At 38.5% G+C, this 13,682-nt stretch overlaps 1 protein-coding gene across 1 annotated transcript in view; it reads left to right on the forward strand.

The window, feature by feature from the left end:
* The window catches only part of VCAN (versican), an 80,105-nt gene that overhangs the window by 26,123 nt on the left and 40,300 nt on the right, over positions 1 to 13,682 (forward strand). The window contains exons 3-6 of the mRNA XM_069962878.1: positions 1,215 to 1,592; positions 1,806 to 1,980; positions 2,799 to 2,926; positions 8,477 to 8,764. Of these exons, the coding sequence (XP_069818979.1) occupies positions 1,215 to 1,592; positions 1,806 to 1,980; positions 2,799 to 2,926; positions 8,477 to 8,764 (969 nt within the window). The remainder of the gene's footprint in view (positions 1 to 1,214; positions 1,593 to 1,805; positions 1,981 to 2,798; positions 2,927 to 8,476; positions 8,765 to 13,682) is intronic.

Consider the following 13,682-nt stretch of genomic DNA (forward strand, 5'->3'; position numbering starts at 1 on the left):
AACCCGAACGCTCAACATTTGATTCCCCACAGCTGCAAAAGTTGGATGCCACACTAGTGAGCCCTGGAAATCATGGATACAGCCATAAATCAGAGGAAATCAAACGGCGAGCATTTAGGTTCGGAGAACATTGCAGGACCTGAACACTTTGACAGATCCACTCAATGCTAGTGGATAGAACTGAACTGCAATACCAGACACAGCCTATTGAAAAAAACTAGTGGAAATAAAACAGACCCTTTACTTGATACCGAACAATGCCTTTAAATTTCTATATTATAAAAATCCTGGCACATTTTACACACAGTTCGCCTAAGGACAACAAACTGGATACTGGATATAGTTGCAGACACTGATAAAAAAAACCCTTGCAGCCACAAATTTCAGCTGGAAGATGATACAAATTACTCTTGAACTATTTGTGGTATCATTGTTCTCCTTGAGGACCATTCTAGATCCTGAGGCTACAAAGGAAATAATAGTCACAAAGGTTTTTGGTAGACAACAATAGAGATTATTGTTTTATGCACTTACATTGAGCAGAGTAGTTAAATCATTATCCAAATCACTTGGCAGCCCAACCTTACTTCCTATACATTCCAGACAAATATGATGTAATTTGTTGAAGCAGAGTTGGAAAGTAATGAAACCACATTCTTTTGATTTGTGGATTATATAGGACTTTATATATAGACAATCTGGGGGTCTTTTCAGATGGTTAATGTGGAACAATTATGTAGTTGAGAAGGTTCTTCCCACTTTTGAGTGTTTATGACTGTTTTATTACCAGCGAGTGATTACGGGCGGTCACTTCTGATGGACACTTACATTGTATCATTGCATTCTGCCTGGCCATACTGTGTTTTTATGCAGTTCGTGTTAAAAAATAAGGAAAATTTAGAAAACTCCAAACCTGAATGTTCAACAGATCACATTACACAATGACATTTTTATTATTATTTTTTCCTTGTAATTTGAAAATAAATAAATAAATAAAATAAAAACTTTTGACATGTTATAGTTTTGATTGGTGGGGTTCTGGGTGTTCTGACCCACACCAATCTCTAGAATGAACAGGGAGAAGTGTCTCTTCCCAACTTACTGCTCTCTGTCTTGTTCATAAAAGCTCTTTCATTGTAATTGATAACATGACTTAATGTAAAGATTTATTATTGTAGATTACAATATAAAATATCTTTTCCCTATCTTTTCAGTTAAATTGGAAAAAAGTCCTCCTGTCAAAGGAACGTTGTCCGGGAGAGTAACATTACCATGCTTCTTTTCAACAATACCTACACTACCACCAAGCTATAACATTACAAATGAATTTTTGAGGATAAAATGGACAAAAATTGAAAAAGGTCGAGATGGAAAAGATCCAAAGGAAACTACCGTTTTAGTTGCCCAAAGTGGTGGCATAAAAATTGGCCAAAGTTATAGGGGTAGAGTGTCTGTACCTAGTCATCCTGAAGACATTGGTGATGCATCATTAACAATGGTCAAGCTTCGTGCCAGTGACGCTGGAACTTACCGATGCGAGGTGCTGTTTGGAATTGAAGATACTCAAGACACCATCTCCTTGGATGTTTCAGGTGAAACTTTCATTTGCAATACAGTAGGCGACTCACTATAATCAATGCATTTATAGTCCACTCTATCCAGCTATAGCTGTATAGTGTTAATGCTATCCTATGGATTAGTGATATTCAGCTCGTCTTGGAACTGGATCTTATATCTTTAATTCATAAACATATTACACTATAGCAGATGTTACAGTGTGTTCATTTACTCATCTTATTTTACAGGTGTTGTGTTTCACTATCGAGCATCGGTAGATAAATACATCTTAGATTTTGAAGGTGCCCAAAAGGCTTGTATTGAAAATGGTGCCCAAATTGCAACACCTGGACAACTAAGAGCAGCCTACGAAGATGGCTTTGAGCAGTGTGATGCTGGATGGCTGGCTGACCAAACTGTTAGGTAATTGTTGCAAGCTTGTACTTTTCATTGAATGTTACATATTTCCTATTGACTTATATTTGTATTTCACTTGTAAGGAGCAAAATTAATAATGGATAGTTTTGAGGCCTGTGGCTTGTTATTTGGGAACAAATGGGATCCTTGAGTCAGATCTAAGATGAGAAAACACTGTTAGCCTAGTGCTTACAATCCAGAATCCTGCACATAATTCAATATAAGGTATTTTTCCAACCCAATTTGTAGCCCCACATTTACAGTGATCACAGCACTGCATATCACAGCAGACCTGTAGTGCGTGGAGGAATCCAGTTCTACAGTGACACCACAGGAGAAACTAAGTATTGCCCATTGAAACCAATGGATTGTCTGTTTAAGTACAGACGTGCATGGTCAACTTTAGAGAGGTACTCTTTATAGCCGGTCTGTTCTGTTAATTGATTGAATTCCCCAAAACGGGCCTTTCCTCTGTAAGATCAAAATGGCCTAACAAGGTATTAGACAGTGAGTTTAGTAAACAAGGCTACCCCTTTAAGAAATCTATTGTATTATGGGTTATGTACTGTCCTCTCTACACCAAGGGGCACATTTATCAAGCTGTATACCTAGCGCAAGCCAGGAACATTGCGCTTGTGAAGAACATTGCCCTTGTGAAGAAATTGTGTAGGGAGGCATATTTATTACGAGTTTAAATAGAGTTGTTATAATAAGTAATATAATTCTCATGGTTGTGTATTATAAGGTAGGAAAATGAAAATGGAATACCAATGACAGTCACTATGACGTAAATATAATATTTTCCTGTTGCTTTTCTATTAAAGATATCCAATTCGTAATCCAAGAGCTGCCTGTTGGGGTGACAAAAAAGGGAAAGAGGGAATTCGAACCTATGGAAGGCGTCCAGCTGAGGAGAAATATGATGTGTACTGCTTTGTGGATGAACTAGATGGTGAGATGCTAAAACTGTTTGCTTTTTTTTTTTTTTTAAGACCACAGTGCTCTGCAGGTCAGGAAGCTTTCTTCTTTAGTGCATTACATTTATGTTGAGTGAAAAAAAACATCTGACCCAACCCGATAGTTATGTGGTCAGTTAGGTCTCAATTTAAGCAGACTGTGGAGGTAGTGGATTTAGAGGTTTGTTAAGGTTTGATGTTTTTTTTTGTGTATTGTCAATGGGGGGGGGTTTGACATTTTTAAGTAATTGATATCTAATAGGATTTTCTTAGTGGGTATGAGCTGGATGGACCATGGCAGGATAAAGAAAAATGATTGTACTGTAAAAGGCTTGTGTAAGCTGTCACTTCCTTTACCTTATAATAACATGACATTTTTAGATAAAGAGAATGTATGTAATCCTACCTGAATGCCAATTCTGATGTTTCTAAAGAAGGTAGTAATGGAAGGAGGCCATCAAAAAGTTGATCAGTAGTTACATTCCAGGACTTACAGGGAGTTAAAAAAAACATGTCTGCTTTTATCTATAAATATCTCCACCATTTGGTTCCTTTTCATCGAAGTGAATAGGACAGAGCTGTTATAATATCTGGTGGGCAAGGGTGGTTCTGTTCCTGGAGGAACACAACCATGTTTTTCTAACCAGTGCAACTACTCTAAAGCTAATATACCATCAGGTACATCACTTTTGTACATGAATGGATCGGCGCAGTGCAGGGATGCTGGTCCCGCTTTTTTTGAACCAGTGCCCATTTATTTCCTGAACACAGCGCCGGTCTATTCTTCAGCACCGGCCTGGCATGAAGCACTGAGGGCATACCCATCGGCTCCCAGTGTGGCAATCTCCCCTTTTGGTGTCAGTAAAAAAAAAAAAAGGACCGTGGCAGCGGCATCCCAACGCCAATCCATTCATGTAAAAGATTTAAGGCTATGTACCTTATGGTATATTCGCTTTAAGACCCAAACAAGAAAAGTGCAACATTTAAAAGATAGCTGATATGATGACCTCCATTTGTTTCTACATTGCTCATCAGAGCTCTAGAATACGTGGACCATCTTAGAAAAAGGCTTATGAAGGCTTATGTACAACTTCTTTTGATTGAGAATTGGGCATTTAAGAGGGTTTCTCCAAGTGAGGCCATCAGTAACTAGTTTAAGAGGTGTAGAATCAACTCCCAGCACCCCTACACTTTAGCAGATCAAAGAACTTGCAAGGCTAATGCATGTGCTGTGGCCTGCTCATTTCCTACTAGGCACAGCGCCATACATTTTGTAAAGGGTGTGTAAGGTATTGCAGCTCTTCCTATTTACTTCCATAGGACAAGTTAAAATACCAGATACAACCACTACTGAATACAAAGAGCTCTGTCTGATAGAAAATCCGATGGTTGGCAGGGGTGATGGGGGTTAGACACCAGGATATGATAATGATATCATATCCTAAAGAAATACTATCAATATAAAGATTCCAGGAAAACACCTTTAAGTGCTTCTAATACTGAAAAATACTCATTAACACTCAAGGAAACTGATCATGCTGTAATATCTCCTTATAATGGTTCCAAGGATAGGCAAATATCTCACTGAATGTGAGGAGTCAGTTCTTTTATATCTTTATATCTAAATCAAGGAGACTACCCTTAAATCCACAAATAGAAATGAATCCACAGGGGCAGAACCAACCTGCATAGTTGCCCATAGTAACCAATTACAGTGCCGCTAGTATTTTTCAGTAGTACTGCTGGAAATGGAAGTTGCTCTCTGACTGGTTGTTATCAGCAACAAATCTGCCTTTTTCAAATCTCTTCTCGTATTTTACATAGCACTTTCTGGCACCACATCTTGACAATTAATACTCGCAGTTATTGCACAATGTCTAAAAATAGATCCTCCTGCGCTAATGTATGAGGTCAAGTGAGGTTGTACTGCTAAAATCCCCAATAAAAATAAAAAGGACCTTGGGAAGCTGGCAGAACATAACCGGAGTTTATATCACATTTGACAGCTGAAAGCTAAAAGCTAGTGCTAAAAACATTTATAAATCTATGATAAATATATACAGTAAGTATATTTTATAGTATTTAGGTAGTTTTTATAACAATATGGTCAATAGTCCATAATAGAGTATTAGTAGTAGTAGTAGTAGTAGTAGTAGTAGTATACCACATCCAGCATTAAGGAGTTATAGGCCCAAACACTATTTTAGTCCTATATTACAAACAAAATGTTATGATGAGTTTTCTTTAAAGGGCTATTCCACTCAAACATAATGTTTGATATGCTGCTGCCCATGATGAGACCAACAATTCCTTCCATACCTATTATATCTATTCATTCTCCTTTCCCCAGTTCTCAGCTGCTGCTTTCTGCTGAAGACTCAAAAATCTGTGTCTTTCTCTTTGTCTCACCCTCCTTTCCCCTTCCTTCTGAGACAGTTGGTATAAACAAGTCCCTGACGTGCTTTTTCTGCAACATTGTAGCTTCTTTGTAATGCTGGGAGGGTTAATCACAGTGAGTTCATTAGCAATTCAAAATATCCTGCAATATGAAGAAGCATGCCAGGGACTTGTTTCAGCTGTCTCAGAAGGGAGGCGGGAGGGAGGGGGGAGAAAGGGAGATGGAGGCAAAGGCTCACACACACATTTTTGTGTCTTCAGCAGAAAGCAGCAGCTCAGAACTGGGGGAAGGAGACTGAATACAAAATAAAAAGTATGGAATGAATTGTTAGTCTCACCATGGGAAGAAACATATCAAAAAGTTTGTTTGAGTTGAATACCCCTTTGAGCTTAAACACTGAAGGAAAAACTTATTAAAGGAGGAATTTCAAACTCTATAAGTTATGCCCTATTTACAGGGTGGGGAATAACAAACTGATTTTTGGGGGTCTGACTGCTTGGAGATTGTAGGAAACTTGTACTCCCAAATTAATGGAGGGCATCACGTGTGTGCATTCATTCTGTATGGGGCTTCTAAACAAGCGCTGACCTATAGATAGGGGATAACTTTTGAGATTAGTAATACACCTTTAAGACCAGCATTTAAAACCAGTTTTATTGGAAAGTGCACTGAAGTTACCAAATATATTATATTATGTGTATGTGTACCACACACACAAATAGATGTCCACCATACATAGATTATAAACACGATACATGGGAGGACACACCTACTCACACTAAGTCCCTCCTACTTTTTATGGAAGTGATGTGAGCAAAGTTGCAACTCCTATGAAAAATGTGCATATGCCACAATGTGTCACAATACCCCCTCTGTTCACTTTCCCATTTTTTTTTTGTGATAGTGATTTTACATAGAAGCACAAAACATAAAACTCTTGTGCAGTTTTACTGTTTTCCATTTTTCTAGCCAATCTATTTTACTGTAGGAAGGAAATATATTTTTTAAGTGACGCCCATCCCTCTCAGAGAGATTTTGTAGTCATAAGTATAGTGGTACTAATACCCAATGACTAAAGCCCGGTAAACTTGCACAGATCCCGTATCACAAATACTGGTCACAAGTTTAAATAAAGGAAAAATAAAAGTTTACCTGGAAACTTGCACGAAAACTATAAACTGCAAGGCATGGGAGATTTTGCAAGCCGTCTATTTAATATTCTCCTGGCATCATAAAACACATGCATGTATGCTTGGGGATAAATAAAGTGGCAAACTAAACAGGTGGGATAATATTAATAAGGAAACATGAAAGCAGAATCTAACTCTGAGAGCTTAAGGTTTGACAGACTTTTGAAGAAAAGGCTAATAAGACAGCGTCTAGTGCTTTCCAGTGAGATGATTCTGAATCAGCCTTTGTCTGGACCGGCAAGCCTGCCTCATAAGTCTAGTCTGTGGTATTTAACAGCCATAAAATAGGAACCATACATAGTCAGGTGTTTTTCTTTCAATCCTAAAGTGCATATGCACGGAAAAGGAAAATCCCGTCAGTTCTTCGAGTGCTGACTTCAACCTGGATGGAAAAGCCTGCCAAGGTTAACACACACTGCATTATTGTCTACAACATCGACACTGTCATGGTTTCCATTTTCTCCTGTGCAATGACAGAGTTACAACGTTAGCTTCTATGGCACATGGGCTTCTGACATTATTGTACCATCCTGACTTCATACATCCGGCTATAAAAACATTGTTGGGAATTTAACAACTGCCAATTTTCTGGGTGTAAAAAAGTCAAAATGATGAATGATTTGTGCAAAAACTTTTCATCAGTTTGGAATATTGAAGGGAACATTGGGACGGGTTCATGGCAGGCAATGTGGCCAAGAACTTTTCAAGAAATTTCTGTATTCTAAAGCAAGTAGATTTTCTGACTTCACAACAGGTCAGAATGGGTCAGGTTTATTAAGAGACATGCACTTTTTGATATATTCGGCACAATTAGATCCAAAGATTTATTTGACGTACCCCCCCCCCCCAGGTCTTAATAAATGCATTGCTTTCAGTTTGGGTTTTAGTTACACACATCATGGCTGTAACTTAAAATTGTACTGTAGGTGCCTAACCTGTGGCCCTCCAGCTGTTGCAAATTTACAATTCCCACCACGCCTGGACAGACAAAGCTTTGACCCTCCAGGCATGATGGGCATTGTAGTTTTGCAGCAGCTGGAGAACTGCAGGTTGGACACCAATGAACTATAGGCTATTATACTAGCCTATGTATGTAGCTGAATACGACAATTTTCTTGCCAAAATATTGACGTCCATAAACAGTAGCCTGTATATAGAAGTCTATATTGCGGTGAGAGATTAACAGAGAATTGGAAGGTGACCTGGAGCCTGGGATCAGGCTTGGTTATCAGGGTATAGATAGTTACGCAGATATCCATTTATCACAGTTACTTTACACTTGAATTTTAGATACAACCTATTGACTTGATGTAAAAAAGGGATCCTTTTTAGGTGCTTTATGTCTTTACTGGTTGATGTATCTGTGTTAATCTGTTAAATATTGGACCATGAAGAGCCAATTCTTGTTTTACGATAATAGACGTGAGTAGTCTGGCAAAACACTAGAGCCAATTCTTTAATTATCACATTTTTCTCCTGATTCTTTTTGTCTGAATCTTCTTTTTCACGAGATGAAGGTGTATCCTGGTATTTACACTTGAGTGCACCCCTCACAGTTACCAATAGTTCCTGGAGAAAATCCTTCACAAGTAAAATACCTCATTGTTAGTGTTTGTGTGCCGGGGATGCGGTTGCGTTTAGCAGTGGTTTATACAAAGATTAAAGCTGTGACTTGGAATCAGAAGAGAAAGAAGAAATCACTTCCTGTTCTAACCTTCTAACATTACTGAGAACCAGCCTTCTATATGTTCAACATCTATAAAAATAATAATAAGAAGGATAATTTATATTTATATAGCCCCAATAGATTCTACAGAACTATGATAGTCTTCAACCGTTTTGTGAATGGATTATAGCATATAGACGTCTGATGGTCTCTAAATTTATTTAGCATGATTTAATTTTATTGGTAATATAAACTGAATATAAATCATTTTATGTATGTATATCTTTTTTAGGTGACCTATTCCACTACCCCAAAAAGTTTACATTCGAAGAAGCTAAAAAAGCTTGCGAGGAGAAGAACGCATTCTTAGCAACAGTGGGAGACTTGTACTCTGCATGGCGAAAAGGATTTGACCAATGTGATTATGGCTGGCTTGCAGATGGTAGCGTCCGTTATCCAGTGTCCTTGGCAAGACCACAATGTGGAGGTGGACTCCTCGGGGTGAGGACTAAATATCGCTTCAGCAACCAAACAAACTTCCCTAAACCAGAAGAAAAATATCATGCCTACTGTGTCCAAAGTAAGTACACATGTGTAAAAAGTACTAGTAATGCTGTGTTGTTTCATTGTTCTCACCCTCGTGACTCATGATCCACTAACCCTGGTAAAAATTGCACATAGCAAGGTAAACCTTTGTAGGGTCCATTTGAGAAGACTAAGATCATATTTTCTATTTTTAAGAAAATACAGAGACAAAATATTACAACCCCCTATACTATAAAATGGTCAGTGTGTGACAAATCCCCTATTTCTGCACATGGCATTTTCCAGTAGGGCATTAAGATTCAGCATCTCTTCACGACCATCACTTGAAAAGAATTTGCAGTAGTAGTGGAAGCCATTGGCCTAGGAGCCACATGCAAGATATGGAGGACACTTTCGTGACTTAGATACAGTATGTCTTCCTGTCTGTTTCGGATCCCATAATAGTTTATCACATAATTAAATGTAGTTCAGTCAACGTTAATCTCTCCCAAAATCAGATAATTGTCTAGATCTTTGTAAGCTTTCCAGTGTGTCTTTAAATATTTTTTTTTTCATATACAATAGGAAAGCTATACTACTTTCTATACCCAACCTGACAATCTTCAATAACATTCCAAATACATCATTCATTCCATTGTATTAGAAGTCTATATTATTCGTGATCCTAAGATGGAACTCATTGCTCTTCACACTTATAAGTTACTTTTTGATCTTAAAACAATGTTTTCTAGACTAGACTAGTCTAAATAAGGTTATGAAAGGCGTCTATTACCCCTTTGAATACTGATAATATCCCACAATTTTCAATAATAGGCCAGTGCGGAGATACAACAATTGTTCAAACACACACTTTCGTCACATAATTTACACTAGCTATACTTAAGGCCTGTGATCCAGATGTTACGAGAAAGATGATGTCACCTTTTGCAGCTGCTAACAGTAAAAACCTTCTACTCCTCCCATGGTAATAAATGAATCCCTATGACCTTTAATACTATGGTTGGAAATTTTCTTCAGCTGAAATGTTAGTAACAGAAACTAATACAAACCATTGTCAAGGAATTTTCATATTCAGGTCAAGTTCTAAGATATCTTAAGCATCTATTAGATCACATGGATAATTGTTCTATGTCCTCAAATCTCCTCTTTACACATTTTACTCATTAGGGTATTGTAAGCATCTCATATATATATATATATATATATATATATATATATATATATATCTTGAATATCATAAGTCATGTTGGCTATTGGATATTTCATAATTTCTCTTGTTTGTCCTGTTTAAAAGATAGAGAATGATTTCTGTTTTTGCTTCTGATGTGGGCACTTGATCCTATATACAGAACCCATAGATATACCTTAGAGATATTTTCATACATTGTCAAAATGATGGACATTTTTATTGGACGTTCGTCATTTAACGGAAAATAATGGATGTTATTCCGTTACTTGTTAATGTCCGTTACTTGCTGTTAAATGACTGACGGCCAATAAAAACGGCCATCATTTTGATGGTGTGTGAACAGGGCCTACTAGTGCCTGATATAAAATATAAAACAAGGCTGTCTTTTGCCTTTTATTGTACTGGCAGCCAATGATGTACATACTAGTGTTTGATTCTTCTTCAATCTAATTTCCATGACCCTTGGGCTAATACTTTATCCCTTCATAAAACTCTGTGAATAGGAGGCTCGTACAGTTACCACATTTTTCTGATGGACAGCAAAGTCAATATACCATCCATTGCTTATGTATTATTAATTAATTAATTTATTTAGTATTTATTAAGTAGTATTTCATAAAATAAAATTATTATCTTAAAACTAAATGAATGTACCAGGTCATGATTGCATAATTTAAGTGAGTAGCAGGCATTATAACATCATATGGCACTGTATTGCGCAAGCCATTAGACCTTAAATTCTTCATATAGACTAAACCCAAACAAGGGAACATATTAGAGTATAATTGCTTAAGTATGTATGGGAAAAAATAGTGATTCATTCATTCTTTTCCCATGTGAACACAGTTTGGCCCCTTGGTACAGAGAAGCTAATCAGTCTTTGTACATGAGTGTTACTTGCGTGAATCACTTCCCTGTCTGATACATAAATGTGGGATCTGTCTTCACTACAGATAATATATGGACCCTTATCTGGGAACCAGCACCTATTAATAATTTAAGCCTAATTCCTAGCAACACACAAAATAGACTACGACTAAGCTTGGAGTAATAGAATTTAGTACTGTCCAGCCTCGAAATAAACATGTAGTATTTATTAGTATTACTGGGTCATGACTTTTTATTGTTGAGGATCTCAAATCATATACAAAAAATCACCAGCAGACCATTTATCTACAGTCTATAGTTATAAAGTTTTCTTTTTAAGGCTTCTTCTTGAGCGACTGTAACACACCCACATATTTTACAGTCTTGTAATCGCTCAGTGACATCACTCACATCTGGATTTCTGCAGGGAAACACTGACTAAAAAGGTGCATGGTGATAAGCAGAGGAGATTTATATGGGCAGCTCTTAGAACTGATCAGTTTTATAGGTTTTAAAAGCTGTCAGGTAAACTTTAAAAAAGGAGAAAAATATTTACCATTTGGTTGTATGGTTTATTAAAGGGGTATTCCAGGGAAAATCCATAAATTAGCAATGGAAAGGGTTAACCAAGGTTAACCCTTTCCTAATATACTTACCTGTCCGTTTTTGGCCCCCCAAGGAGATCTCCGGTCCGGTCACGTGATGGTCCGGGCTGCAACTCGCGGATCCTCTTCTTCCGGTTCGGTGACGTCACCATAGCGGGCCGGCGTCGGCTCTCCTATTAGCAGCAGAGCACTAAACCCTGACTGGCTTGGTAGCGTGTAGCCAATCAGGGTTCAGTGCTCTGTGTCCCTGCTGTACCAAGTTAGCCGGGTGCTGATGTCCCCGGCCCCCCTCCTTCATGTATTATCACCCCGATCTCTCCCCGGCCCTCTGTATAATTACCCCGATCTCTCCCCGGCCCCCCTCCTTCCTGTGTATACAGTCCTATTCAAAGATCGCTCAGCCCCCGGTGTAACTGCTGCCTGCGCTGGCCCCGATCTCCGCACCTGTACTCAGCTGACAGGCGCTGTGTACGAAGCAAGGAAGAAATCTCTCCTGCACTCACTTACACAGCGCCTGTCAGCTGAGTACAGGTGCGGAGATCGGGGCCAGCGCAGGCAGCAGTTACACCGGGGGCTGAGCGATCTTTGAATAGGACTGTATACACAGGAAGGAGGGGGGCCGGGGGAGAGATCGGGGTAATTATACAGAGGGCCGGGGGAGAGATCGGGGTGATAATACATGAAGGAGGGGGGCCGGGGACATCAGCACCCGGCTAACTTGGTACAGCAGGGACACAGAGCACTGAACCCTGATTGGCTACACGCTACCAAGCCAGTCAGGGTTTAGTGCTCTGCTGCTAATAGGAGAGCCGACGCCGGCCCGCTATGGTGACGTCACCGAACCGGAAGAAGAGGATCCGCGAGTTGCAGCCCGGACCATCACGTGACCGGACCGGAGATCTCCTTGGGGGGCCAAAAACGGACAGGTAAGTATATTAGGAAAGGGTTAACCTTGGTTAACCCTTTCCATTGCTAATTTATGGATTTTCCCTGGAATACCCCTTTAAGTAGAAAATCAAGATCTTAAAATGTGGAGATTTAGACTGGAAAAATGCAGTTTTATGGATAGTGCTGTAAAGGTATGAGAGAACGGGGTCATTCTAAAAATCCCCTGCCTTCCTAAGCAGATGATGATAATGGAGTAGTGATGTCACACCCAATTTAGAAGTCAGCATAGGAAATATTACAATGTTACTGATTTCATCCATATCACTCTTCACTCTTCTGCAAATAGCTAGATGTTAACTTCTTAAAGCAGATCTGAAGGGTAAATGCATTGCTCCTGGGGCAAGGCATTTGTTTAGAGATGAGCAAACCAAACTTCATGTACTGAGATTCTTTCAGAACTTTAAAAAGTTTGGTTCGGCATTGAACCAAACTTATTGCAAAGTTCATAAGGAACCCTGTCCAATATGGTGGCCACACAATTTAATAAACATAGTAAACTCCCCTGGTGTCTTCCTGTGGTTTTCTCTCTCCCTTTTTAAGCTCAGCAGCTTCAAACCCATTCAGTCAATCACTGTCTAAGATGAGATAACTCCTCTGCTAGTGATTGGCTGAGATAAGACGAGAGTGAAAGCCTGCTTAGCCAATCACTGACTGACTGAGATAGGACAGCGTAGCGGCCAGTGGTTGGCTGAGCGCGAACAGGTAAGTATTGATGAGCATCATTGCTGAACCGCACTAAAAGAGCTAATCTCCTGCAATTATTTGACTGTTTTAGTGTAGCATGTTTCTGATGAACCCAAACTTTTCTTCAAAGTTCGCCAAAACAAACTTTTTAAAGTTCGCTCATACATTTATTTTTTTCTAAATTAAATAGAAGTAGTTCAATAACTGGGCTAATAAGAAAATTAAATAGAGATATGAGCTAGATACAGTTAGATTTAGATAGAGATATGAAGAAATGTTTTGAATATCTTCACAACAGGGCTAGACATTGAAGCTGGAGCTTATAGGTATAGACATTTGGCAGAATAAGTTTTAGCCTACCCTATAGTCCCATCTGATTTGAAAAATATATATGAAAAAGATACATTTGTAGGAACATTAAAACCTTATACAGACATGCAGTAGTAATCATAACCTGTTTTTCTAAAACAACATTGCCAATTTTTGAATTGGAGGAATAAATACACTCAATATATATTTTTATGCATCTTGCCTCCACCATAGAGTGGCATTGCTTAGCCACCTGGCCCTAGTACAAAAAGTACAAAAAGTGTATATTTAATATAAGTATTTTTTTTATTAGATATTCCTGTATAGTTTACTATTCTATTTTATACTTT

The sequence above is a fragment of the Dendropsophus ebraccatus genome, chromosome 3, assembly GCF_027789765.1.
Source record: "Dendropsophus ebraccatus isolate aDenEbr1 chromosome 3, aDenEbr1.pat, whole genome shotgun sequence".
Classification (NCBI taxonomy): domain Eukaryota; kingdom Metazoa; phylum Chordata; class Amphibia; order Anura; family Hylidae; genus Dendropsophus; species Dendropsophus ebraccatus.